We start from the raw sequence: 27275 nt of genomic DNA, 5'->3' as shown, positions 1-27275 counted from the left end.
TCTGCCATCTACTCGGTCTCAAGACAAAGACAGCAACACAGGAGAAGCTCTGCTCAAGTTGCCATGTCTACTAGGAAAGCTACTAAGTTATGTCAAGTACAAATACAAGGGGAAGACTTGGTGTGCAATGCAGTGCCTCAAGTTGATGATGATGAGCGAGCGTTGTGCAGCAAGGTGGCCAGCTGTTTTGCTCTCGCATGTGCTCTGTCGATGCAAGTTTCAAGATTCTCTTGATCTGTCGCTGATCGAGACTGATCAGAGCTGCAAGTGGAAAGATGACCTGAGTGATGTAAGAATGAGACGACCGGTTTCGTTTGCGATGACTTGGAGATGCTGGTAGTGTTGATCGAGATGGCGATTGTGAGGTGTGAAGAGGCTAGTGCTGCTTCGAAAGCAGTGGGGTCACTGAGAAGGTGTGTGTTTTCGAATATGGCAAAGGATGAAGCGAAAGGCATGTCGTCAAGCTGCAATCGAATGCGATCGGCGGGCGAAGAAGAAGATCGAACTTGTTCTGTGTCTGCATCGTAGCATGCTTTCGATAGTTTGGCTGCAGAATCAGATCAAAGCAAGAAGCAGAAGCAAAGTCAGATAGGGTTCGTAAGCGGCATGCTTCACCTGTCCGAAGCAGACTTACTATCCGAGAGAGCAGCAACAGCGGCCAACACAGCAGCATCCATTGCATTACCATCAAAGCAAATGAAACTAATGTCAAGATAGAGACACCAAACAGCCTTTGCTGATTCGATACGCAGTTGCTCTCGATCGAGCAGGTTGGAGCTGTTAAGCAATGCGAGTAGCCTGCTTGTCAAGACCTGAGCTTCCTCACCAGGAGCTCCAGGTTTGAACTTGGAAGAGCAGACGGCTGGAAGCTCTACGTTGGGGATGAGATATCCATCATTTGGACGAGAGAGCTGAGGTGGAGCGACTTCAGCTTTGATGGCAGCGATGCAGGATGTCTTGCCAATGCGGACGAAGCAGGAGCCATCAGCGGTGGAGATGGAGCCGAGTGTCAAGGTTGCATCACGGAAAGAGGAAAGCGAACGACCATCTTCTCGAACTGACGAGTCGAGAAAACGCGAGAGGTACGAGATGGGATGGAGGCGCTTGAAGGTGGTAGCGACAAGGTCGGCGTTGGCAGCACTGTCCGATGCCGTTGCTGATATTGCTGTTGATGGGCCTGCTACTAATGGGTTTGCCACTGATGGATTTGCCACTGATGGGTTTGCTTTTACTGCGCTCGACATGCTGACAAATCGAATTGTGATCAGAGAGAGAAAGCGAGCGGTGATGGTGCAAAGGAACAAGGTTTCCATCGGAAAGAAGCCGAGCAAGCACCTTTTTGCTGAAATCACTCGTGGGAAATTGTGGGACGGAAAACGGGCCGAGTAAATGGAAGAGCCGACGGGGGGCGCAAGAGACGGTCAGGTGGCTTGTGTGTGACAGTTGCAAAGACATCTTTTCCAGCTTTCCCTCTCCCGTTCATCACAGTTTGGCTCTTTGTCAGCAGACTCGGATCAGCCATGGCGCTCTCAAGGCCTGCTGAGCAGTACGGACCATCCGATAATGCTGCATCATCATCATCCTCGACCAGAGCATCGGGATCAGATGCGATTGCGGCACTTGGCAAGTGTAAAGGACAAGCTCAGCTCGCAGCTTGGCTCGATCAATACGCCACTAGATCACCATCGCCATCGACTCAGCAAAATGAGGGCACACCAGCCGACGCCATCAACATTACTGCCACCAACATTACTGCCACCAACGTTACTGCCACCAACGTTACTGCCACCACCACTTCCAAGCTCCAAGATACGTCGGCCGCTCTTCGCGATCTCTCACTTTCGCTCTCATCAGTCCGCGATGCATCTCGCACAGAACTCGATCAGATTATCGCCTCGCTTGTATCTACCATCCCCAAGATAGGCATCGAGCTCAAGCTCATGTCTGAGACCGCCACAACCCTTCAATCGCGCCTACATGCTTTGCAAACGCAGTCTTCCACCAAGGACACTTGCGCAGACACTGCACTTGCCAGCATCGCAGCTCTTTCCAAAGCAAAAGCAGGTCTCATCGAAGCTAGACACGCGCTCAGGCAAGCGCAAGCATGGTCAACGCTCGAAAGCCAGGTCACCGTGCTACTCTCCGAACAGAGCTGGCAGCAAGCCGTAGATAGAGTCGCCAAGGCTGCCGACTCTTTGCGTCTTTTCAGCGGCTCGCACAAGTCGAATCAAGAGAGAACGGCATTGCTACAGAGTCTGACTAGCAGAATACACGAACAGCTCCTCCCCGTCTTGCAGCAAGCAATCACAGCAAGAGAGGCGGAAAAGGTATCTCAAATGGCAAGCTTGCTCGCTCAGACGCACAACGGAGTGTCTACCTTCTTTCAGGTATACACCGATACACGCTCACAAGCTTTGCTTTCGCGTTGGGCGCAAACTGCTTCAGAAACAAACGAAAAGTCACTTCCAGCACAACTTACACGGCTCTATGCCGATCTGCTAGCCTTGCTTGGAGAAGAGCGCCTCGCATCCTCTTCGCTCTTCACAGATCCCAACAGAGCAACACAACTTCTCACTGCCCACATCCTCTACAGCCTCGACCCACCCATTCACGCTTGCATTCAGCATGCCACTCGTGCACCCGACCTCGAGACCTTCCTGGCTGCCCTCACAGATGCTTACAAGGCTACCGAAGATGCTGTCCGAGCGGTTCAGTCCATCTTGCCCCAATCGAGATCAAAGCAGCCAAGCACAGACCAAGAGGCCGACACATGTACATCTCTAATCGACAGCACCTTACTTGCACTCGAAACCACCGAAAAGCCATGGCTCAGGCTCATGATCGAGCCCTTCATCCCCTACCAGACTCGTCTTGCAACTTTCGAGGCCGAAGCAATGCAGTCTCGATTGCAATCCTTACAAGCTTCCACGACTTGCACTTCTCCCTCTGTCTCCGCTGCTTCGACACAAGCATCTCAGGTTGTAAAGGCAGCTCTTCGACGATCCACTGCGCTCACAAAATCACTCGCTACGCCCTTGCTACTCCCATCCTTGGATGCTGTCTTTGAGACCGCCATGTCGTCTGCCAGAAGTGAGCTCGAATTGGAGCTTCAGCGCACCCTCACATCAACACAAGGCAGGATACGCAGAATTCATCTTTCCGCTGGACCAGGACAAGCTGTATTGACTTATGACGAGAGAGGCGATGTGCTTACATCAGCCGACTGGGATGAGTTCAGAAAAGCCACCGAGAAGCTAAGCGCCTGCAGAGATGCGATGGCTGCTGTACGAGGCTTGGAAGAGGCTATCGCATATCAGATCTCGGAACTTGCAACAATCGTCAAACCCGCGGCACAGGGCAAAGATCAAGATGTAGTCGACTTTACAACACCCACTTCTGCTCTAGCAACATCTTCGCTCAACTCAAGCAGGCTGCATGAGCTGATTGCAAAGTCGAAACGCTTGCTCTCTGCCGCTTCTTGGAACACTTGCTCCTCCGATCATGTTCTGTTGCCCATTGCGCGTGACTCGGTGCTTTGGATCGCGTCAGCAGTGCAAACTTTCCAGCATCAGCTCGTTCTCTCTCAGTTCCTCCCCGAGTTTGAGCTCTACCCATCGCTGCAAATCTGGAGGTCGAATAAGCATCCAAGTATCGTCAACGAGTACGATCTTGCGATGCCCAAATTCAGTCTTAGTCCGACTGAGGCAATGGCACGCGTCGGAGAGGCGATGCTCAATTTGCCCAGGTTGTTCGAAGGGTATGCAGACGAGGCACTTCTTTTCTGTCTCGACAGCAGCAAGAAGGGCGAGGGCGGCGAGAACATCAGGAACGTGGAGAAAGAGATGGCAGTCAAGGATACAGCCTCAGCAGCGGAGACTAGGTCGAGCATGCACCGTCAAGCGTTTTCGACCACTACTGTTCCTTCTTGCCTCGGCACTTGCTCCGACACTACCGCTGCCGCTGGCGAAGAGAGTGAAGCGGACGCAGGTGTGCTCTCACAGTACCTTCGCTCCCTGCTCACGCAGTTGCTTACACACTTTCTCACCTCTGTACTTTCCTCTCTGCCACTGTTGAGCGACATGGGTGCCGCCCAGCTCGCAGCGGACCTTGACTACCTCTCGAACATTGCTTCTGTCATTTATGCCGAAAGTGAACGCATTCTGCGGTTCTGGAAGAAAGCAGCTGAGCTCTCCACGGACACAGGCAAAGTACTCGTCAGCACCTACCTTGTCCACACCGGCACGGAAAAAAACGAAAAGCCAAGCGACCAGTTGGACGCATGGACCAATGAACAGGTACAAGCATTCTGTAACTCACACGCTTTCGCATCTGTCGCCAGACTCAGAGGGTGGATGTGACTCTTTCGCACCAGCAATCGTTCATTTTCTCGCCAGAAAGCAAGGTTGAATTCGAAAACCTCGGTCTGTTAAAGTGTCGAATATGGTTGGAAGCATGAGCGAACGCGAGTGTGCATTGCATTTTGCGGATCTTGACGTACAGTACTGTACTGTATTGTACAGGAGATGCAGAGGTTGATGTTGATCAGGCATGAGGCAGATGAGGTAGAATGCAGGTATTCGAACATGCCTCAAGTGGAGGTATTGGTGTTCAGTGTGCCGACTGTTGGCTAATCTGTGAGCTTGAGAAATTCAAAATGCCAGCCTGGTCGAGATTGCGAACAATCTGTTCAGCCTGATCGACGTTGATGCTAGCCAGGACCTCGTTGACGCGAATGAGCTGCTTTGTTTCAAGAGCCTTCCTAAAATCCTCTGGGAAGCTTTGGAAGATATCCCATCTCCTCTGAAGCCAAGCTCTGACGTCTTCTGGGTTAAGATTCTCCTTTGCCTCACCTTGCAATTCAATAACCTCTGGCGGGGGTCCATCTGGGAGATCGAAACTGATTGTCGTGGTATCATCTTCTGCGACCAACTGGATCTGCTCTTCTCCCTCTCCCGCGTTCTTTTGTTGTTCTGCAAGCGTTTTTGAACGATCCCGGATACGAGCGTAGGTGGCAAGTACGTCGTTGAGATAGACAACACTGGCACGACCGTCTTTGGAAGCGACCATGCGACGGAAGAAAAGATTGACACCATCAGGACCAAGCTTGTTGCAGTACTGAATCATGAGTGCTTTCTCAACACATCGACGAGCGAGCGAGGATTTGGAGGCCATTTGGGCGTTGAATGCTTCAAGGAGGAGCGAGTCGGTGGTGTTGCTGGATGGATGGAGGAGGAGTTTGTGTTTCGAGAGGAATTGAAGGGCTGTTTCGAAGGCGTTGATGTTGAGCGATTTGGTTGGGTTAAATTCGGATGGGATTGTCGAGGCCGAGAGAGGGATTGAGGAGGGAACGCAGCAGGGCAGGTCGGCGAATTGGCGCTGGATGTCGTCTGCTTCGGGGATGTCGTCCTCGTCATCGTCACTCTCTGCGGCGGCTGCGGTTGGGGTGGAGGAGGGAGCACCAGCTGCAGAGATGGACGAGGAGGGATTGTTGAGCGTCTCGATGACTGTTTCGGCTTTCTGCTCTGCTTTGCTTGCGGATTTCCGCTTGAGCTCTGGCTGAGGTTCGGCTTTAGCAACGTAGCCCGAGTTCCAGGCGTCTCTGATGCTATCGCTTGTGATCTTTTTCGAGTCTTCCTTTTCCATCTGTTCCAACTGGAATTGAATCTGTGTCTGTCTTGCCCCGAGCTTCTCTCTGTGTCGTTGGAGTTCGTTGAGCAGCGCCTCATCCAAATCGTTGCCTGTCTTGCCCTTAAGGTTCTCATGCTGTTGAATCTGAAGCAGAAGACTAAGAATCATATCGTCGGTAGTCGGACCATTGGGACCGTCCATGTTACCACGTTGCTGTCTTCCAGCACTGAGCTTTGCCACTTCTCTGGAATAGTAAGCCGAGCCTTGCTTCTTCGTACTACCAATCAACTCGTCCAGGCGCGGAGAGAGAGCATCGTTCGTATCCATCTCGGCCTTGATAGCGTCCTTTTCGGCTTTGCGTTGATCACGCTTTTCGTGAATGTCACGTTGCTTCCATCGAATGAAGGATTTCTTGTCAATGTTGGGGTGGACCTCGATATCTGAGTCGTCGGAGAGCTCGAGGTTGTCCCATTTGGAGTAGTTGAGTGGCATGTTTGCAGCTGTTCCAAGGTATGTGCAATGGTTGGAGAGAAGGAGATGAAAGTGAGTTGAGCAGTGCTGAGTTATTCAACAAGTCGCTCTCCTGGGCAACATTGCCTCCTGGACAACATTCCCCACTGCCAAGATTCGAGAAGTGACATTTCTCCCCTTTTCTCCTTGACAGTTTTTGTGCGTTCTTCAGATCTAACAGATGTCATAATCCAGGGCCTCCCTCTTCGAAGCTTTGCCGACATTGACAGGCAGGTCGCAGACCGATAGAAGCACGAGCAAGAGTGCATCGAGTCGCTGAGATAGTGTACAAGTGTGAGCAACAGTCCGTCTAGACTGCGCTAGACTGGCTAGATGATGCAGGTAAGAGCGAGAGCGAGAGCGAGGGCGAGTTTGGTGCTGGCGTGTCGAAAAGCGGTTCAGATTGCAGGTTCCCAACTAACACCGCAGCCACAACCTGCTCCTTTTGCCTGCGGGTTGTTCTTGATGGCAAACTGCGAGCCAATAAGTTCTGTGACATAGTCGACAGTGCTTCCTCGGACTAAGGCCAAGCTGACGCTGTCAACCAAGATGGAAAGGCCAGGATGAACTTGGAATTGGAAGTCATCATCTTCGATCTCTTGGGTGATCTCCATTTTGTATTGGTAGCCGTGGCATCCGCCTGGTTCGACAGCGACCCGCAGTGATAAGGATGAATTGTTCTCGCGTTCAGCTACTTTCTTGAGTTGGGAGATGGCCCGATCCGTGGCGATGATGGTCGGTTCGCCATCGCGATAGACTTCGGGTTCTTCTGGTTCTTCGGGCTTGCGTATGAGCGTGGCAGTGGTTCGGGTTGATGTTGTGCTGAAGGGCGCTGCAATCGATGTTCTTCGAGGGATGGTGGGTGGGGAGCGTGCTGATGAGGAGGACGACAAGGTGGCTATCCCTCTCCTTGGGACTTGCGCCGTTGCGAGTCGTACTGCTGATGTTGAAGCCGCTGGCTTTGCGCCACTACTGGCTGTGCGAGCCAAGCTCGACTCGAATATCGATCGAAGCATGTTCTGAAGATGTGATCCGAAGTGATTGGAGTGAGATGGTGGTCTGAAGTCGAATCCAAGTCGACTCAGCTTAGAAATGCATCGGAAGGTGGAGGTATCCGAGACCCGATCACCACCAATCTCGATCTCGATCTCAATCACAATCACAGCCGATCTCACTCACAGCCGATCTCACTCAGAGCCGATCTCACTCAGAGCCGATCTCACTCAGAGCCGATCTCACTCAGAGCCGATCTGAATCACGTGCTGCCAACTAACATTGGAAATCAGACAAGAAAAAAGAAGACTGCGGTGAATAGTAATGTGTGTTGGAAGATGAATACAAATCGCTGGTCTACTCTGTAATTGCCTGTGCCAGATTGATTAGAACAGGAGAAGGTAGACACACACAGACCTTGTACCTTGTCCTTGTCCTTGTCCTTGTCCTTGTCCTCCTCGTCCTCGTCGTCAACCACCATCTTGCTTTCTTCTTCTAGCAACTACTTTCTCCACCAAACCAATCATCAACACACAGTACGCATCAACAGCTTCACCCGGACAACGACTGCATTCCTCAACCGCCATCGACTGCCATCGACCGCAGGAAACTGACCCAACAGCTTTTTATGACTCGCCCTTCTATTGCCTCTCTACCATTCTACAGCCCAAAATGTCTGCTACCATTGAAGAGATCGCTGACGACGTTCAGGACGTGAGTTTTGACACCTTGGTCGGACAAGGCGCATCCGGATGCAAAGCATCTCCGCACGAACAACCAAGCTGACCCATCTTATCTTTTTCGCAACACGTACCAACCCCTTCGATCTTGTCGTCTCAACTGCAGCTCAATGTCCAGGAGTTCGAGTCTGACGACGCTGGCGCCGATGTTCACGCTTCCGACAAGGTTGCTTCTCGTTCTGAGCGCAAGTCGCGCAAGGCTCTCCAGGGTATCGGCCTCAAGAAGGTCGGTGGTATCACCCGTGTTACCATGCGCCGCCCCCGAGGTGTAAGTTGTGTCTCGAAGTGCTTTAATCCACACTCGACCGACATCCCAACTGACCTTTCCAACTTGCTTGCTTGTTGTTGTTGTTTTGTTGTTTTTTTTGATCTCACACCACCATCTCGATCTTACCGCACTCTACAGCACCTCTACGTGATTGCCCAGCCCGAGGTTTACAAGTCTTTGCACTCTGACGTCTACATCGTTTTCGGAGAGGCCAAGGCTGAGGACATGTCGCAGCTCGCCCAGGCTCAGGCTGCTCAGCAGATGGCTCAGGCCGAGGCTCAGGAGCGTTTGCTCGCCGAGTCGCTCCAGTCTTCCGGTGCCGAGAAGAAGGTTGAGGAGGAGGAAGAGGAGGAGCAGGATGACTCTCCCGTCGACGAGGAGGGTGTTGACGCCAAGGACATTGACCTGGTTATGCAGCAGGTCAGCTGCTCGCGAAGGAAGGCTGTCAAGGCTCTCAAGGAGTCCAACGGTGACCTTATCAACGCTATCATGAACGCCAGCTAAATGCGTCCCCCCTCCCCGCCTTTCAATATCGGGATGTACTGATGGCTCGTTCGCCAACATCTCAGCCGTCATACGCTTTGTCGTGTCCAAGGTCACTTAGCAGCAACGAGAGGTTAAGACATAGAGATCCTTCTGCAGGATGTTCTTGCGCCTTGGCTCTGCTATCGCACCTCGATCCATGGCATCAAAAATACAACAAGAGCCGTTTCCACGCTTGTAATGCGTCTGTCCAGTCCATGTTTCCGAGCTTTTGAGCTCCTTGGCGTCTTTTTTCATTCGGCGTACAGTACCGTAGTCTTGTCTTTCGAGTGCACCACGTGAGAGTGAGTGAGAGATGCTATGTGATCGCGCTACATCAAGAGATGGTCGGAAGGAACTCGAGCAGGCGTCCGTTGCTTGCTGACGATGTAACATGCTGATGATCGCTGCAGCGCACCACATCTGGGTTTCTTCTGTTAGATCTTTAATTTACACACCTTAGTGGGATAATCCGCAGACAAAAGAATTTTGCCGCCCGTGGAGATGAGTTGCCATAAATCACAAATTACAAATCACAAATTACAAATCACAAATCACAAATCACAAATCACAAAAACATTTGTCCGCAAGGATTGCCCTCCAGAAAATCACGTCTTTTTCTTTTTCTTTTTTGGTGTGCTCGGTGCTTTGTATCGCACGAGAGAGAGAATTGATAGCCGTGACTGACCAGCTCTTGCTTCACATTGTCACCTTATCAACCACCATCCCTCTCGATCGTCACATCCCTCTCGATCGTCACATCCCTCTCGATCGTCACATCCAAAGCTTGTCGGAATATATCCGATAGCTGTGGCGAATCAGGTGATCCTTTTCAGCCCAAGATCAGCTTGGCTTGCTCCCCAGCTTATCTCTCAAACCACCACAGAGGCGACGACGATGGCCGACACATCATATACCACAGCATCGCCAACCGCGGATCCATCGGCGACGACGACGACTTCTGGCGAGTCTCAATCGCAGCGCAGGCGCAAATCTTACATGCAAGGTCTCCTTCTCCTCCTTATCGTCGTCTTTCTATGGACGGCTTCCAACTTCCTCACCAACGCGCTATTGACCACGGGTGGATACGATAAGCCATTCTTCGTCACCTATGCCAACACCTCGTCCTTCGCACTATACCTTCTGCCTTATCTTGTCAGCAGCAGGCTGAGAAAGAGGTGGAGTAAAGCTGCCCAAGTCAAGCAGTATTCTAGGCTGCCACAGGAAGATGTCGAGGGAGCAGTAAACCGAGACCAAGCAATCGAGCATGACAAGAAAGCAATTCCTCGCTGGCTCAACACTCTGGGTTTTGACGTACCAACAGTCACGCATCAAGTCGAGGTAGCAGGTCAGGCAAGGATGATTGATCAACCAGCTATCACACCTTTTGCCCTCATGGCCGAAGAGCAGCAGCAACAGCGTGGAAGAGGTGGCAAGAAGCCTTGCCAATCCAATCTCAAGCAGAAGCCAATCCCTCTCACGCCTTCCTTCTGCAATGCACAACAACAGCAGCACACAGATTCTTCAACAGCGTCTACACCTTTGCTTGCGCCAACACCACCCGTCTCCCGGCCCAGGTCGCCAGTCCCTCCTTTCCTCGTTTCAACTTCGGTACCACGTCCATCATCTATCGACGGCAGACGGCCTCGCACCTCCATCAGTATTGTCCGCTCACCAACAGATTTTCCTCTCTCTTGTTCCGCCCCGATCATTCCCTTACCACTTCCACCATTGACGCTCAGGGAGACAGCCGTGCTGGCATCGCAATTCACGCTTGTCTGGTTCGGTGCCAACTGGGCCATCAATGCAGGTCTGGGGTTGACATCGGTTGCGAGCGGAACGACGATCGGCTCGGCAAGTGGTTTCTTCACCCTTGCTCTTGGAGCAGTGCTTGGAGTCGACAGATTCACTTTGCCGCGTTTGGCAGCGGTTTGCATCTCCGCACTCGGCGTAGCTGCAGTCACTTTGGCTGATCGAGACACCGCTACATCCACCACCATCACCCCCACTGCCGAATTTGTCCTCGATGGCCTGTGGAAGCGTTGCACTGCTCTCGCATCTCGCAGCAGCCCCTCGGTGGGTCTTATGGCTAGCAAAGCGCCCAACGCACCACTCGGAGACATGCTTGCTCTCCTCTCAGCCTTGCTCTACTCTCTCTACGTCATGCTGCTCAAGACTCGCATCGGCTCTGAAGATCGGATCTCGATGCCTCTCATGTTCGGCATGGTTGGAGCTATCAACATCCTCTGTCTCTGGCCTTTGCTTGCCATTCTGCATTACACTGGGATCGAATCTTTCTCTCTCCCACCATCAGCGCAGATTTGGGCAGGAATGGTGGTGAATATGTGCATCACTTTGGTTAGTGACTTTATCTACCTCTTGGCTATGCTGAAGAGTTCGCCTCTGATTACTACACTGGGGTTGTCCTTGACGATACCGCTAGCGGTTCTGATTGATGCCTTAAAGGCTAGTCACACGGGTGGCTTGGTTGCCGTCATTGGCTCAACAGCTGTACTGAGCAGTTTCGGGTTTATCGGATGGGACGATCATAGGAGTTTTAACGAGGAAAAGCGTCAAGCTCGAGCTTTGGCGCAAGCAGAGCAAGCAGAGCAAGCAGAGCAAGCAGAGCAAGCAGAGCAAGCAGCATCCGCTTCGAACACCACAGGGCGTGCCTCGTATCGTGATGATATGGACCAAGAGGATGAGCAAGCAGCAGAGCCAGTAGCACGGTATGGTTGTCGAGCGCCGCGAAACAGAGACTCGTTAGCTGTAACAATACCCTCTAATGCTTCATTTACTTGTTCGTCAGCATAGATATCTGTCAGTATCTGTTCAATGGACAAATTCTTTCCATGCAACGTATCCATTTCCAGTCTGATGTGTGTTATGCATGTAATGCGATACGAGCTTGCCTTCTTCCCACGTTTATCCTTTTCACCGTACTTGTTTTTGCCTTGTTTGCACCCGCATGTCTGGTAGAGTTATCCCGGCGCGGGGGTTCGTCTTGCAGTTGTCGTTGTGGTTTTGTAGCTGACTGTGGATGCCGGTGAGGTTTGGGAGGTTGGAAGAAGGTCGAGTTGATGGGTAGAGAGTGTTGTAGGTTTGCGCATGTATAGTGTTCGAAGCGGTGTGAATTTTTTTTAGTGTTCTCTGGGGAGAAGAATTAGTTGTGCAGAAGGGAGAGACGAGGAGATGTTTCCAGATGCAAGATGCTATTGTTCAACAAGTCAGTAGCAATACACTATGTACACATTCCACTGCCTCCACCAATAGCAACATCTACCGCAAGAGAAGCTCTAATAAATATTCCAGCTTTTCCTCCACTTCAAACCCTTGTGTTTGTTAATATCGCCCTGAAAACCGTAGCTATTGTTCCTAAACCACCAAAAAGCGGTGGCAACTGCTGCAACTGCGGTTGCAAAAGCTACATTCTTTACTCCTTGCCCGAGCGGTTTTCTCTGTCTACCACCAAAGTAGTAGACCGCAGTCGTAGGCCTCCAAAGGAAATGATCCATCAAATGAGCCAGCATCAGCACGGCAAAGTAAAGGATGGGAAGGTAGTGGTGTAGGTAACACACTCTCGCCATGATCAAAAAGGGAAGATAGTGAAGAGCCCATCCAAAGGCAGCTATTTTACCAACGTAAAGGAAATGAGCCCAATCGTTGGGAGAAAGGTCTTGAATTCGACGCTGACGACGCATCATATAGTATAGCCAAGTAGCGCCGAAGACGACAAGGGAGATGGAGGAAGACCACCAGATGACAGGATTACCAAGCAAATAGTATTTGATCGTGTTGTCATCCCACGAGTTCATTCGGAGACCGTTCCAGAGGAAAGGCCAGTCGAAAGGTTTACTTGCCAAGATGTCTTCCTTGTCAGCGTCAGGGATGAGGGCATTGTTGGATGTCATCATTGCAACGTTGAGGTGGATAAAGTCGCGCAGGAAGGGGGAACGGTAGAGTTTTTCGTCACCGGGAGGCAGACGGTCGTTCCAGTGATTCTCGATGTTCCACCATGTGTGTTCGTCCTTGGCGTTGTTCTCTTTGTCGCACGAGACCTCGACCTGCTTCCAGCCCCATTGTGGAAGCACAGCGTTGGCAGCACGCAGGTAGCAGCCAATGTTCTTGTGTCGCAACCTGATACGCGTTGTGAGAGATCGAACAGGTCCACCACGGTAAACCTTGCCATGGACCATGTCATCGACGACCTCGACAATCCAGTGATCGTTGTCGTCACCAGTGTTCTCGTCGCCGTAGCACGAGACTTCAAGGTTCTCCTTGGTGACGGGTGCAGCGATGTGATGCGAGTGAATGTTGCGCTTGGTCTGATCGTGGACGAGACGGATGATGTCGTTGTCCTTGAGCATACGGAGAGGCTGATCTGAGCCCGAGTAGTTGGCAGGCAGTTGCTCCTCGTTCCAAGGTGGAGTGATGATGAACTCGTTGTTGTTGTCACGGTAGTGGTAGCAGGTGACCTGTTGCTGCTGCGATCCGACTGGGTAGGTCTGAACGTGCGAGTGGAGGAGGCCACCACCGTAGCCCATGTTCTTGAGTGTGATCTTGGAGCCGAAAGCAGCTTCTGGAGGCGAGAGTGCAAAGTCGTTGCCACGCAGGTGACTCTGGAAGAGACTGCTCATCTGTGCATCGCCTGGACCCGATCGGCTAAGGATGATAAAGTGAGCCTTGAAGCTGAGCATGTAGATGGTGAGAGGCAAGAAGATGAGACAGAGAATGCGGGCGCACCAGTGGCGAGCATAGGCGCGGACGGGGATACGAAGGTCGCCAAACTTGTCCCAGAGATCCTCGACGGTGAAGACACCGACAAGGGCAGTGACAAAGAGGCCGACCCACTTGACGGAAGAGACGCAGCCAATGGAAGCGCCAGTGAAAGCGAGCCAGAACCACCATGCTTTGGAGAAAGGAGCGGACTTGTACTGCATGAACTTGACGAGACCATGGACGGTGGTGAAGGTGAAGCATAGGAGCATCGAGTCGAGGAGGATGAATCGCGAGATGACGAGCCAGCCGTTATCGAGGAGAACCATGATGGTGAGGAGATGGCGAGCACGCCAGTTCCAATGGAGACCTCCACTGGTGAACCAGGCGAGCGGGACCATAGCAACACCGAACATGGCGAGGATGACCCTCATACCGATGTAGTTGACATCGGCAGGGTAGTTCTCGCCTGACTTGAACTCAAACTGACCGCGGTAGCCGCTGATGAGACCAGCAAGACCTACGAGCATCTTGCCAAGGGGAGGGTGGACATCAAAGTAGAACTCCTGCTGGAGATAGTGTGAGCCGAATTTACCGAAATGCGCTTCGTCCCAAACGACGACTTTGCTGAGACCGATTGCCCAAAGACGTGTGATGAGAGAAAGGATGGTGTAGATGAGACCGATGACTTCCTCCTGACGCAACGTCCATGCAATGAGATCAAAATTGGGAGTGCGGTGCTTGTGGACTGGGATGAGATGATCGTACTTGTTGACTCTGGCGCTCTGGCGATGCGATGGCTGGGATAAAGCAAAGCCAGCCTGGTTTGCTTTGAGTGCTGCCGAGTGGGAGATGGAATGAGCCAAGGTAACATCCGAGTCGCCAGTGCTGGAAGCATATGGGTCAAAGCCAGCGGCAAAGCGGCGATTGCCAGCTGGACTGGTCATCCTCTGTGGCGAGTCGTGACTGAGGTATGCGGTGGAAGGTGGAGAGTGAGTCGGCAGCAAAGAGTCGTGGCTATCGATGTAGCGTTTGCGGTAAGGAGGAGGATTGTCGAGCGAAGATTCGAGAGCAGAAGAGGTGGAGGCAGAAGAGGAATAGCCAGGGGCGTGGTGAGGTGTGTTGGGAGTCGATGGTTGGTCCCAATTGACGGTGGCGTAGCAAGACCTCTTTTCGGCGTCTCTGCGCGGGGTGGGTAGCATGGAGTGCAGCTTCGAGGCGCGTGGCTGAAAGTGGGGGGTTTTGGGGGGGATATTGCGAGTTGCGTCAAGCGGCCAAGTTGTCTGAGTGCAACGGCCGAAACCGTTGAACGAAGCGATGGGGCAAGTTTGAAGAACGAGGATACCAACGAGCGGAGACAAAACTGATATGATGGTTAGCGAGACCAAGACGATGGCGAGCAAAGATGAGCCAAACTTACCTTTGCCACTGAGCTTGGCTGAGTCGTTCGGGTCTGCCGATGACGCTGACTTTGCTTCGGTCTTCCGAGCACTTCTTGCTACAATCACAGTTTCACTGTGATGATCGAATCGATTGTGATGATCGAATCGAGTGTGATGATGAAAAGAGCAAGAGCCTTTCTCGCTCCCTGTCGGCCAAGCCGAAGCTTCCAACGCGCCTTTTCTTTTTCTTTGTTTTTTTTGTTTTTTTTTTTTTTTTTTTTTTGTTTTTTTGTTTCCCTCCAAGTCCGGCACATCTCTCGCAGTCATCATCTTCGGCAGCTCCGACGCTTCGGTGTCATTTCCTCGGCAGTTTCAGCAGGAGGAGAAGCAACAGAAAAGCCATCTTCTTTATCGTCGGCTCTTCCGGGTCTGTTGACACACAGCCACGACTTTTCATTCGAGGTTAGTCAGAGGGATTGGTCAGGATGTTAGACCGACACTGTCCACACGGAATCGAATTGTTTGGATTTCTTGCCACCCGACACGCACGTCGTTGGTCGTCATCATCGCCTCCATCTTTTCTCTCCTTCACCAACACAGCACACGCACAATGTCGCACTCGTCAGCCACTGACACAACCCCTTCCGCCCAGGTCGATGCTGCCGAAGCAGCTCGTCTCAAGCGCGAAGCACGCAAAGCTCGCATCCTCAGCAAAGGTTCTCACCGTCTCGCCCGAATCACCAACACTGGTCGTGGTGAAGGTGCGTCCGCCTATCTCAAAGACAACTCTCCTTCCCTACCCTCCACTCCTCAATCCAACACAAGCCCTGCCGATCCTCTCGCAACAAGAGCCGATGACGAAGACCCTCTCGAAGTAGACGTCTCCACCCTCCCTCTCCAAGCCGGCGCACCACGAGGAGAAGAAGCCACCAACCCATTCGCAATGTTCGGCGATGCACCAGGACAGGGACAGCAGCAGAACCCAATGGAAGCTTTGATGGCCATGATGCAAGGTGGTGATGGTGGTGGTGGTGGTGGTGGTGGTGGTGGTGGTGGTGGTGGAGGACCATTTGGAAAAGGAGGACTTGGAGGATCTGGATCAGATGGACAACAACAACAACCCGATATGTCTGGCCTCCCACCACAACTCGCAGCCATGATGCAGCAATTCGGTGCTGGCGATACAACGGGTCCAGGCACTCCAACAGCAACGCAAAAAAAGTCGATCTCAGAACGCGCATTCGACCTCCTCCAAGCTATCCTCGTCCTCGCCCTAGCCCTCCTCGCAGCCAAATCATCTCTCTTGGACTTTGACCGATCCTCGCCCGCGCCCGATGCAGTCGACGATGCATTCGAAAAGATCACTCCCAACTGCATCTCTTGCGCTCCCACAAACACATTGCGTAGATGGGCAAGATTAGGCTACCAACGTCCATCAGCTGAAGAATGGGCTTCAGTCTCTCGCTCATCAACGACCTCTTTTGTTACTTCAGCTATGCTGCCAGCTCGACTTTCGACTTTGCCGCTATTTTGGATCTTGCTTTCGCTCGAGATTGTGCTTCAAGCAACACGCATTGCTATCTTCTCACGCAAGACTCGTCCTCCTCCGAGTATGTTGGCTATGCTAGCAGGCATGCTTCCAATTCCGAATCTAGGCTTGATGATCAGCTTGCTCAGCAGATATCTGACGCTGGTCAATGCGTTTATTAACGATCTATCCTTGTTGGTGTTTGTGTTTGGTGTAACGGTGTTATGGAGCGGACACAAGTTGGGAGGTGTGGCTATGTTGCAAGCTGATCTTCTACCGGCTTTTATACATGATGAGTTCTAGAGTACACTGGCTTGATTGCAAACATAATGCAGACACTCTACTATCCTCATTCGAGATTCCATGCTACTGCGCTATTATGCTATGATTGCATTCGCCGGCGTCTCAACCTACGAAAAAGCTCGTGTCTCGGACGAAGCAATAGCAAACCAAGAACTCTTATCTGAATCATATCCCCCCTCCCTCTTCCTCTTGGGCACTATGGATGTTAAACAACCTAATCTCGCTATCACTGCACAAGGCGTACGGCAGTAATGCAGAGACATAAATTGTTCCCCACAAGTAAGTTGTTAAGCAGACAACTGCATTGTCTGTCCACTGCCAAGGTCTGATATGTCTAACTGTTTCTGGTGGTGGTAGATGATTTGAAAAGTTTTCTTGTTGTAGAAAGGCTAGTATACGTGTGTTTGCGTTTCCGTTAGTAATCTCAACTCCAGTAGTGTTGGTGTAGACACCTTCGCCAGCAGCAATTCGTTCAACTTGCCTCAGCAGTCGATCAATTATAAGACGTGGTGTGGAGAGCGGCAGATGTTGATGCCACGACTCAACCCATGCTTGCGTGGGCCGGAATGAGGTTTTTGAGATATATCGCCCAACTATCAGTTCGATCCTTTCGAGAGGGTATTGTGAGAGTTCCGATTCTGGTTGCGAGCGAGTAGAGCCATGGTTGGCGCGAGTGGCAAGACCGGTGGATGAGGTTGACATTCCTCGACTTTTGCCTTTGTCCACTGCTTCCTCCCTTTCCCTTTCCCTTTCCCTTTCCCCTTCTGCCGTTGCTGTACCGCATGCTTCCGACGAGTCCGGGGCAGGAGCCAAGCCAACTTTGTCCAAGCTCGGCACATGCTCAAACCAGTCGCTCATATCCAAACCCCTCTCTCTCCTCCTCCTCCAAACATGCTCCACCGCGCTGCTCAAAGTAAAGCTCTCCAACCGATCGATCAAGCTACTCGCGAGTAGCAACGAATAAACCAAATTCACATTAGCACTATAGCCAAACGTCAATACCGCATTGATGGCCTGCAAAACATAAAACAACAAGCTCGGATGTCGCTCGTCGGACAGCAAAAACGCGGGCTGCGAAAAGGATCGCAACAGATGAACAACCTTGGTGGAAGCAGTGATTGAGAGCGATTTCCAAGCAGGGGCAGTATTGGATAGAGAAATGAGCAAGGGAGCGTATAGGTTTGAAAGTCGACTTTTAGTTGTTGTAATCAAGACATATACACCTTGCACCAAGTGATCGATTGCCGTGTTGCCAGCAACCAGGCCGAGTCTTGCGGGGAGGTGAATTTTAGCAGCGCTACCTGGTCTGGCAAGGTTAGTTGCAAACTCTGGCTGGCTGGAGATGTCTTGTAGCATATACGCACATAATCCTACTAAGCCTTGCAGTGCAAGGTTGTCTTTATACGTGAGTGAGAAATAGAGCAATATCGTCATCAGCTCAGGTGCACGTTTGGCATCATCCAACACATACAATCGCAACTTATCATTGTCTTGCAGTAGACGCCAGAGCAAGATGAGACGTTCGCCTACCTGGCCAAGTTGCCAGCTTGTTTCCGCTGCTCTCCTCCCTTGACCTCTAGTCGCGATGGCAATAGGGATGGCGAGGATCTGGATTGTGGAGCTCATGTGTTGGTTGAATGAGTCGGCGAGACCGGTCCAGATAAAGTCGAAATCTGCTGTGCGGTGAAGCTTGCTGAGATAGAACCGAAATACATTGCGTCCACCGGGGCTGGGTAGAGGTCTGCCGCCCGTGCTAAGGCTGATGGTGTCTGCTTGGCCGGGCGATGGCGCATCGTAGGTGAGCAACACGTCGAGGATCTGTAGTGATAAAGTGACGAGGTTCGTTCGAACTTGGTCCTTTGTGCTTCCGACCAGACCGCTCACGCTGGGCAGACCGAGCCAGGCGCGAGTAGAGTTGCGTGCATTGGTGATGCTAGTGTTGATAAGACTGCAGAGTAGGGGGAGCATGATGGATCTGTCCAGATCTTGAACTGCAAAACTCAGTGCGGGATCGATGACTGAATTTTGCTTGTCCGCTGGAATGTAGATGCTTTTGGAGAGAAGAACAAGGAGTAGCCGCAAAACTTCGACTCGGTTGGAGAGGTGCAATCGAGTAGTGCCTGGTAGATCGACAGAGCTACCGACACCTGCTTCCCAGATCGAGTAGTTGATGCGTCTCGGTTGATTTGAGTGGTGAGCTTCTTCAATCTGGTCTTCGGTCCAAGGAAGAGTGAAGCCGGAACAGAAGAGGAGGTCTACTGCAAGCCTGACTAGACTCTCACCGAGCGCCATTGGAACGGCTTGTTGCTCCTCCTCGGCTGTGGAATCTGCTTTGCTATCAGCCTCGTCTTCAGATAGCTTGAGAGGGTGGTCATCAGTCGCAGATGGCTTGCTGGCCTCCTTGTCGTCATCATCGATGACAAACTGTGCCGAAGTGTCAAGTTTGCTTGCCGCAGCATCGCGATCCTCTGTCTGATTCGGTGTGAAGCTCTGCTCCGGCTTGGTACCTGCATAAGCTTGCCGAGTCTGCGGCCACAAGACATGATCCTCGAAAGAAGAATCATGAGCTTCCATAAGAGCCGGCAGCGTTCTTGCCAGAATGCGAACAACATTCAATGCCTCTTTGACCCTGTCCCTCTGCTGCACACCCGGTGTGCTCTGAGTCGAGTCCAAAGCGATCATCGATGCTGCAGGTAGCTTCCATTTGGACACATCTGCAATGCCTGTGATTCTAGTTGTCATCCGTTCTTGGCTTGTAGATGGGCCCTTCAGTGGTGGCGGTTCGAAAAGGGGATCGAGCAAGAGGCTCTCGAGATGGGCTACCATGACCCTTAGCAGCGTAACAACATTCTCCGGCGCATCTTTACGGGCTCTTCTGAGATCTGCTAGCGAGAGCAGGGAGAAGACATCGGATGGTGTGTCGAGTTCGAGGTATCGAGACCAATACTTGGAGTCGTGATAGGGGATATGACGTTCCGAGTAGAGCCTTGCAATGCCGTCAAGTTGCGAGACTTTGAAATCGATTTTGGCTTGATTGCCAAAGATGAGCCTCTTTGGTAGCGAGAGCATCGCTGCGGATAACCTCTTTGGTTCGCTTTCTGAGTGATCCGCGCTCTGGGAGTGTAGTATGATGGATGGTGATGGTGTTGCGGATTCAAGAGCTTAAAATCCAGGCAGGCCCGTGCACCTCAACCACCACCGCCCGATTTTGTTGGATTCATCGGGGCTGCTGTTGCCCGATAGGACAAGATCCCATCCATTCGGCGCAAAGTCAGAGGATCGTCGCCGAAGACGGTAATCGCTGTCGACTCAGCCTTGCCATCCCGCCACCACCAACACCATCCGAGCTCGAGCATAGACTGCCACCATGCCAGCCTCATCATCATCCTCATACATGCATGCTGCGGTGGCATTCAACAAGCTGGCTGGAACCCTCTCCCTCCACTCCGACCAAACGGTAAGGTGGACTCCATCTACTGCCTCATCCAGTGTCACACCCTTCCAAATCAAGTTTGCCGATATTGCTGGTCTGCAGACTTCCAAAGCAGGTGCTGCTACCATTGCTCTCATGCTTGTCCTAGCAAATGGTGTACAAATCTCAGGCAAACCAAAAGTGCTGCTCGTTTTCAACGCCGCACAGCAGATCGCCATGGATGATCGCGAAAAGTTCAAGAACGAGTTGGCCGCCGCAGTAGCCAAGAACCGGGCCAGTATCGATGGCGCCACCAGTAACTCAGCTACCCCTCCAACATCCGCAGCTGCAGCCCCATCCTCACCCATGCCAACCACCGGCGCTGCAACACCAGACACGCGAGCAGCTACACCCAACCGCACCAAACGACTCCGCGCAAAAGACCTGCCCGCACCCAAAACGGACATCGAACTCCGCATAAGCGTCATCAAATCCAACCCACAGCTCCGTTCGCTCCACAAAGACATGGTCATCTCCGGCCACATGTCCGATTCCGAATTCTGGTCCCACCCTCAACGACAGCGTCTCCTTGGTTCAGAACGTGCAAAACTCGAACAGCGTGCTGGTCGAAATGCGCGTCTGGCCGATCCCAAACCCACCCCGAACGAAGCCGGAGAACTGAAACTGAGCATCACTCCGGAACTCATCCGGGATCTTTTCGAACAATTCCCCATCGTCGCTAGAGCATACGAAGAAAACGTCCCCTCAAAATTGGACCAAGCAACTTTTTGGTCTCGTTATTTCCAGTCGAAACTTTATCACAGGTTGAGGACCAGTGCGAGATCCGCTGCTTCCGAACACATTGTTCAAGATGATCCGATCTTTGATTCTTATCTGGAGGAGGAGGATGATCGGCTGGAACCAAGGAAGCAGTTTGACCCGCACGATAGATTGTTGGATTTGCAGGCGACCGAAGAGGATCATGGCGACACGGGCAATCAGAAGGATTGGACTATGAGGGCCGGGGCCGAGAGGAGAACCTTGCCCTTGATGAGGAGGTTTAATGATCATTCCCAGTCTTTGTTGGATTCGGCCTTGGGTGGACAGGAGGAGCACGGGGGGAGGTGGAAGAGGAGGAGGATTGTGGGTGGCGTCGGGCAAGAGTATCCTCCCGGTTCGGTGGAGGTGGGGGAGGAGGTGGGCAATCCGCCGAAAGTTGGTGGGATGAGAGGGGATGCCGATGGGCAAGATGCAAACGATTCGGTTGATTGGATTAAGAATCATTACTATAACGAGATTGTGATTGATGATTTGAATGAAAAGGAGAAAACGGATGGGGTACGATTGAATATGAATGATCTCGAAGGATTTTTCTCTGGTACTGCAGATCCTTCCTCCACCACCGCCACCACCGACACCACCGACACCACCGACATCACCGACATCACCGACAGCGATTCAAGCTCCAACGGTGTTTCTTCAGCAACAACAAGATCTTTCGATCCAACGCCTACTTCTCTTAGCGAGTATTTGAACTATGTGGAAAAGTTCAACAACCAAGTTCAATCCTCTTGCATCACTCTCGGTTCCTTTCAACCGAACTCTAGCGGTACGGAAAAATCATTGTCTCGTATGCTCTCCAACCTCGGCTCGCGCTCTGTCAACCGCAGGTCAGCAAGCGATTTAAAAACACTGCCCGAAGCAGTGCAAAAGTCGTTGGTTTCGTTGCAAGCTTCGACGAGCGAGTTTTTGAGACAGTTTTGGAACTCTATCGCTCCCGGACCTCTCGATTTGAACGATGAGCAAGGTGAGCGTGCCGTTTGCAACGCCAAGAATAGCACACCGGTATTGACGCAAGATGAAAGAAGCAAGAGAGAAGAAAAAGAGAGAGAAGCGCAAGAGAATAGGTCGATCGCAGCAAGGAAAATGGCTATGAATCTAGCCAAGTTCGCGGGTCGATTGGAAACGTTGTTGACAAATGCAAGTACCGGCTTGGATGAGGTGTTGGAGGCCAAGGTGAATGCGTTATTGCAGCCCACGAGTAGGGCGGTGGAGAAGGCTGTGAGGATTGCCAAGGTGAGAGGGTTCATTGCGTAGATTATCCCCAACCGAACCTTCTTCTTGTTCGGATGTGATGCAATTCTCGAATGCGTTCGAAATGAGATGGTGATAAGCAACTTGGGTTTGAGCAGCCGCAGAAATAGCGTCCGGTGGGAACCATGCTTTGTGTATTGTCTCTGTATGCGTGCTTTTCTACTGTGCTCGAGTGAGGAGTCAACGACCATGTGAAGCCTTGAAGCGTTCCTGTCGATGCAGATAAGTAACGTATTCGACCAAAAATCTGACCTGTTCTGCCGTTTCTATCGCTTTTGGACTTCTCCTCCTCCTTATCGTCTCAATTAGACATTTTACGGTATCCAGAATGGCATGGCATTCTGCTTCCGCTTCTTCTTCTCCATTGACACCTTGTTCCATTGCCTCTTGGTTTAGTATCGCATGGTGCGATTCTGTACTTGTAGTTCCCTTGACCACTTCTTTACTTGAACCTATGCCCCCACCCACTTTTACATTGCCTGTGTCAACTGCTTCTTTGCTACCTTGACCGACAAAGCCCATCTTCAACAACCAAGCGCAAGCAATCAAGCCGGCTCTCCCCACTCCACCTCTACAATGAACCAAGACGCTTGTACCACGCATAGTGCAATCAGTGACGATACAAGTCATTACCGCATCCATTTCTTGCACGTTGGTTGGCGCAAAACCTTCTGCCATGGGAAGACGGTAAATGGCAAGTCCTAATCGATCTGCTTCACGTTCATATTCAGACCATGGTGCTCCGAGGTAGGATAACTCTTCATCGTTCAAGCAGCATACCACCGCTCCAACGCCAATGCTGAAGATTCGGTCCAAGTCCAGTCCTAGATCGCGACAGATTGCACCTCGTCCGCGAACAGGTCCCGAAAGGCGGACTTTCTTCCCCGGACAGGAAGAGAGTAGAAGGTTGCCGATGGAAGGACCGGTGATGCTAGATGCCACCCCATCTTTACCCTCCCCATCTCGAGAAGAGGATAGAGTAAGGGCCTTCTCTTTGGACGCTTGCTCGGCGAGTTGGGGTTGGGAAAGATAGTCCGCGCTAGCGTCTGTGGCGGTGATGGAAGCAATGTCGAGCATGTTGCGGAGCCGGATGAGACGGTCTCCTTCAATTTGTTCTCGGGAGTGTTCGGTGAAGTACTTTTTGGTAGCGGCGGTGATGGCGGCTTGGTGGGAGAGGGGGGTGGAGGAGTCGCCGTTGCTAGAGCCGAGTTGGACGACTTGGTGCTCGGCGATGGAGTGGAGGCGTCGACCGACATCGGAGAGAAGATCATCGGGGAGGATGGGAGAGATGTGGATTGGGTGCGTGTCTGAGGTTTTCATTGCGAGTTGGTGTTGTTGGTGTTGTTGGTGCTGTTGTTCAGTGTCGAAACCGTTGCTGTGGCCGTTGCCGTTGCCGTCGCCGTTGACATTGCCATTGGCGTGAGAGTTGCTTTCGGTGTGGTTGAGAGGTCCAAGTGAGGCATCTTTGGAAGGCGTGCCGTTGAGATGAGCAGGCTTCTTGGTCGCATCAGCTTCCTCCATCTCTTGTGCCATTGTACATTCTTTGTCCATAGGTCCGCCAAGTTCGACGTTGCTACCAGCTTGAGAAGAGGTCATGAGCTCATCGGCCATCTGCTCGGTGTGCTGTGTGCTTCCATTGGCACCCTTGCGCTCTGTTGTCGAGTTGCCAATCTCGACCATCCTTGTCTCTTCGGGCTTGGGCGGCGTGAGGTCGACGCCTTGGTTCGAGCAGGACGCTTCTCGTGAGCGAGGCGCGAGCACTTGGGTCGGTGGAGAAGGGCTAGCATCGATAGAATCAGTCATTGCCTCACGGAGATCGCGTTCGACCTGACGGTTCTTGAGGTCGACATCAGTGCGGAGGAGGGTTCTGGCACGACTTTCGGGAGGTGTGGTAAGCGAAGCAGGTCGTTTTGTGCCGACGTTTGATAAAGATCCGTTGGTTGCATTGGATGCACCATTGGTTTGCTTGAAATTTTCAGGAGGCAAGCTTAGCACAGGAAGATGGTCATCGCTGTCCATGGGCGTGGCACCATTCAAGGTCGCGTGACCAAGCCTCTGTTGATGTTTTGCGATCAACCAAGCTTTGGCTTGCAGCTCTTCCTCCCTTTGTCGCAGCATCGTGTTTTCGACAACCTCTGGCTGTTGCAATGTGATGGGGATGTATGCAAAGGGGGAGCCACGAGGGCCAAACTTGATCATACTATACGGGCTCGTGTGATGTTGCGAGGCGAGGTGAGCGAGATCCATGAGTGCGACCCAATGAAGGTTACCCGAACGAATTGCCGACTGCTGTGCACTAGCAACAAGCTTATCACGTTGAATGTAGTTGTATTCGCTGGCGGGAATGCGACCGTTGTGATCGAGTTGATAGCTGCTCAAGCTGTCAAAGCCTTTGAATTGCGGTGGTTGACGCAGCAGGCTAGGGTCTCGGTCTTGTGGCTTGGTAGCGATCGAGAAGCTGGCGCGAGGTGCTTTGGCGATTGTAGAATCGTTAGCTGCTTCTACGCGCTTGTTTACGGTGTGGTGATGGTGACCATTGCCGTTGATGTGCCTGCTAGAGGAGGGTCGATGGCGGGTGCCATTGCGATCGGAAGTATGGCCGTTTGGGTTGGCTTGTTTGCGAGCCTGTTTGATTTGCTGGGTGTGATGAGGGGTAGATGATGGGTGTCCATTGAGAGTGAGCGTCGCTTTGCTTGACATCTCTGAAGTGGGAGACTGGATGATAGCAGTGACGCTACCGCCGGCGGGCGAAAGAGGTGGCGAGAGGGTAGGAGAGAGGGAAGGCTGCTGTACTGCTGATTGAGCCATCTTGGCCTGCGTAGTCTATCACAAGTGTAGAGGCGAACAGAGGGGGGTTGGGAAAGGATTGTGTGCTGGCAGATGTGATGCGGAGGAAAGGGAGGACAAGGTTCAAGTGTGCACGAGAAGAAGTGGGTGGGAATGGGTGGCCTTGTAGAATGCTGTCAAGGGACAGCTTGGGATGCTTCCTAGGCCCTGAGCTGGGAGGCAATACTAGAAGAAGATGGTGGTCGGGTTCTATAAGCACGACTGCTGCTTGATGCGCGATGCGAGTGTTGCGCCTGTCAAGGATATGCTTTCGTGGATGAGCGGAATTGAGATATGCGGCGATGAGATGGGAGAAAGCTTGATGAGGCTGAGGCTTGGAGGAGCGAATTCTTGAGCCAATGCAGTCAAAGTCGATCTCGGAGCTAGATAGCGGGTTGTAAGCAGAGTGTATCTATGGAAGCGAGGGCCTGCTTCTGAGGGGCGTTCAGAGGGTATGTGATGGGAAGAAGCTATACGAGTGATGCAATTGGACGCTGAGGGTGCAAGTTTGGATATGGTTGCTTTCGGGATATGAGTGAAGCCACGGTAGCCCCACAGCTTGGAAACTGAAGGTGGGATTATGCGAAGAAAGAGTGCCGGTGTACTGAGATGGAGCGTGTCGAATTCGAAGGATCGATGAACGCGCTTTGAATGGTGGTGAAACGAGGAGATGTGCGAGAAAGTTGTATGCCGAGCGAGAAACCGAGACCAATGCTAATCCGGGGGTTAGAGAGAGAGAGAGAGAGAGAGAGGGAGAGAGAGACAGAGAGAGAGACAGAGACGATGTAAAGCTAGTTCGATGCGGAAAGGGGGCCTGACGTGAAAAGTGGTTTCCTTTGAGATGGTGTTGGTGGCGGTGATGGTGGCGGTGTTGGTGGGCTGAATGAAAGCAATGATAGCCACTCGATCAGACCAGAAGGAGGAGCAGAAGGAGGGAGCAAAGGGGGGAAAGGCAAAGGACGGCGAAAGGGTCCAATTGGCATTCGATTTGCAGTGGAAACAGTGAGGAGAAGAGAGCACACACACACACAGTACGGCAAGAGAGAGAGAGCGAGAGAGGGAGAGAGCGAAAGAGGAGTCGCATTTTGCATTTCTGATTGTGTGTGTTTTGCATTATGTGTCAGGACATCGGATACTCCGAAACGAGAGAGGGGAGAGAGCAACAGGCACACCATCTGTCTTCTTGTTCCACTCGTACACAGAAGCAACACTTTTCTCTCTCGGATGTGCCGGTTTGCAACATTCACCATCGCTGTTCTCCTCTCACAACATCACACTTGTCACACTTGTCACATACGCCTTTCGCATTGCTCAGAGCCGCCGAGTCGGCCAGTTTTACGGGTGATCCGATAGCTATCTACGACATACAAGCACAAGACCTGACCATTCGTGGCTGATGATGGTCATGAGCTTTGACGCACGAAAGAGAGAGGAAATAGTATGTACAGACCAAAAAAAAAAAAAAAAAAAAAAAAAAAAAAAAAAACGACCCTGCAAATGTCCTCTCGCTTTTCCATCTCACTTTAATCGACAGCCGCAAACGAGGAGGACCCTAAAGTGGCAACAAGCAACTCGCCTGTCGAAATCGGACCCTTGACATCCTTGACATCCTTGCCTTGCTTGCCTTGCTTGCCTTGCTTGCCTTTCGCTTTTCGTTTGTCGCCTTTCCCGTCTTTGCCATGCTATCAGACCGCTCTCGACACTGACGATCGCTGTATACAATTGAAAGCTCATCTGTCTATCACCATCAAGATGTCGAGGAGAGGGCAGCAGGCTAGCTTGGCACTCTCCCTTTGCTCTTTTGCGTCAAATCTCGACTGAAACTGCAAAGACAAAGAGTAAGAAAGCGTCATCAGGTTTCGCTGGATGTGCAAGCGAAACTGGGCAAGGCGATCGAGAGTCGCTCTAGAGACGGCAAAGTGCGCGTGTAATTTCAGCGCGTCGTGGGGGCGACATTTCATGCCTGTAGAGAAGCGAGAGAGAGAGGGACGAGATGCAGGAAATCCGTCAGGGTCCATAGACACACACACATGCGAATTTTCTATTGCCCGATTTTGCAGCGAACAAGCAAGAGCACTGGATACAGCTCTTGAAAATCGGTAGCAAGGGTGTCTCTCGCGATCGCAACTAAGACATGGAAAAGACCTCTCTTGGTCCATGCGCCACTCAGTTAACCCGCCTTTCGATCCTCCTCAAAATTTCGCTTATTGATGCTGACACTTGTTTTTTGGTTCGTTCAGCCAAGCCTTGTTGGCAGCTGCATGTCGGCATCATTGACAGATCTTGCTCCGTCGGTGACGATTTCCGATCGTGAAACTGAATCGGGGCCCTTTTTTTTTATCCCAAAGATCAG

The 27275-nt window shown here is 51.9% G+C and overlaps 11 protein-coding genes across 11 annotated transcripts; 5 read left to right on the top strand and 6 right to left on the bottom strand.

Annotated features, from left to right (window-relative positions):
- Nucleotides 1–137: 137 nt before the first annotated feature.
- Nucleotides 138–1244, bottom strand: UHO2_06243 (uncharacterized protein; the record flags this gene model as incomplete). Its single annotated transcript, XM_041560466.1, has 2 exons — nt 138–547; nt 635–1244. The coding sequence occupies 2 exons, from the start codon at nt 1242–1244 to the stop codon at nt 138–140; spliced, it is 1020 nt and encodes a 339-aa protein (XP_041416400.1).
- Nucleotides 1245–1520: 276 nt separating this feature from the next.
- UHO2_06242 (uncharacterized protein) lies at nt 1521–4358 on the top strand (the record flags this gene model as incomplete). The annotated part of the gene is made up of 1 exon (XM_041560465.1): nt 1521–4358. The coding sequence occupies one exon, from the start codon at nt 1521–1523 to the stop codon at nt 4356–4358; it is 2838 nt and encodes a 945-aa protein (XP_041416399.1).
- A 250-nt stretch (nt 4359–4608) lies between these two features.
- Nucleotides 4609–6120, bottom strand: UHO2_06241 (uncharacterized protein; the record flags this gene model as incomplete). The annotated part of the gene is made up of 1 exon (XM_041560464.1): nt 4609–6120. One exon carries the CDS (start codon nt 6118–6120, stop codon nt 4609–4611), a length of 1512 nt encoding a protein of 503 aa, XP_041416398.1.
- A 416-nt stretch (nt 6121–6536) lies between these two features.
- Nucleotides 6537–7154, bottom strand: UHO2_06240 (related to ISA1 - mitochondrial matrix protein involved in biogenesis of the iron-sulfur cluster of Fe/S proteins; the record flags this gene model as incomplete). Its single annotated transcript, XM_041560463.1, has 1 exon — nt 6537–7154. One exon carries the CDS (start codon nt 7152–7154, stop codon nt 6537–6539), a length of 618 nt encoding a protein of 205 aa, XP_041416397.1.
- Nucleotides 7155–7803: 649 nt separating this feature from the next.
- On the top strand, nt 7804–8643 carry UHO2_06239 (uncharacterized protein; the record flags this gene model as incomplete). Its single annotated transcript, XM_041560462.1, has 3 exons — nt 7804–7845; nt 7978–8139; nt 8278–8643. The coding sequence occupies 3 exons, from the start codon at nt 7804–7806 to the stop codon at nt 8641–8643; spliced, it is 570 nt and encodes a 189-aa protein (XP_041416396.1).
- Nucleotides 8644–9558: 915 nt separating this feature from the next.
- On the top strand, nt 9559–11475 carry UHO2_06238 (uncharacterized protein; the record flags this gene model as incomplete). The annotated part of the gene is made up of 1 exon (XM_041560461.1): nt 9559–11475. The coding sequence occupies one exon, from the start codon at nt 9559–9561 to the stop codon at nt 11473–11475; it is 1917 nt and encodes a 638-aa protein (XP_041416395.1).
- Nucleotides 11476–11957: 482 nt separating this feature from the next.
- Nucleotides 11958–14324, bottom strand: UHO2_06237 (putative dolichyl-phosphate-mannose--protein mannosyltransferase; the record flags this gene model as incomplete). Its single annotated transcript, XM_041560460.1, has 1 exon — nt 11958–14324. The coding sequence occupies one exon, from the start codon at nt 14322–14324 to the stop codon at nt 11958–11960; it is 2367 nt and encodes a 788-aa protein (XP_041416394.1).
- Nucleotides 14325–15369: 1045 nt separating this feature from the next.
- On the top strand, nt 15370–16590 carry UHO2_06236 (uncharacterized protein; the record flags this gene model as incomplete). The annotated part of the gene is made up of 1 exon (XM_041560459.1): nt 15370–16590. One exon carries the CDS (start codon nt 15370–15372, stop codon nt 16588–16590), a length of 1221 nt encoding a protein of 406 aa, XP_041416393.1.
- A 165-nt stretch (nt 16591–16755) lies between these two features.
- Nucleotides 16756–19659, bottom strand: UHO2_06235 (uncharacterized protein; the record flags this gene model as incomplete). Its single annotated transcript, XM_041560458.1, has 1 exon — nt 16756–19659. The coding sequence occupies one exon, from the start codon at nt 19657–19659 to the stop codon at nt 16756–16758; it is 2904 nt and encodes a 967-aa protein (XP_041416392.1).
- Nucleotides 19660–19957: 298 nt separating this feature from the next.
- Nucleotides 19958–22099, top strand: UHO2_06234 (uncharacterized protein; the record flags this gene model as incomplete). The annotated part of the gene is made up of 1 exon (XM_041560457.1): nt 19958–22099. One exon carries the CDS (start codon nt 19958–19960, stop codon nt 22097–22099), a length of 2142 nt encoding a protein of 713 aa, XP_041416391.1.
- A 177-nt stretch (nt 22100–22276) lies between these two features.
- On the bottom strand, nt 22277–24904 carry UHO2_06233 (uncharacterized protein; the record flags this gene model as incomplete). The annotated part of the gene is made up of 1 exon (XM_041560456.1): nt 22277–24904. One exon carries the CDS (start codon nt 24902–24904, stop codon nt 22277–22279), a length of 2628 nt encoding a protein of 875 aa, XP_041416390.1.
- Nucleotides 24905–27275: the final 2371 nt, after the last annotated feature.

Source organism: Ustilago hordei (genome assembly GCF_900519145.1).
Source record: "Ustilago hordei strain Uho2 genome assembly, contig: UHO2_contig_17, whole genome shotgun sequence".
In the NCBI taxonomy this organism is placed as follows: Eukaryota; Fungi; Basidiomycota; class Ustilaginomycetes; order Ustilaginales; family Ustilaginaceae; genus Ustilago; species Ustilago hordei.
The sequence above is the reverse complement of the archived record's forward strand: the minus strand, read 5'-3'. Positions and strand labels throughout refer to the sequence as shown.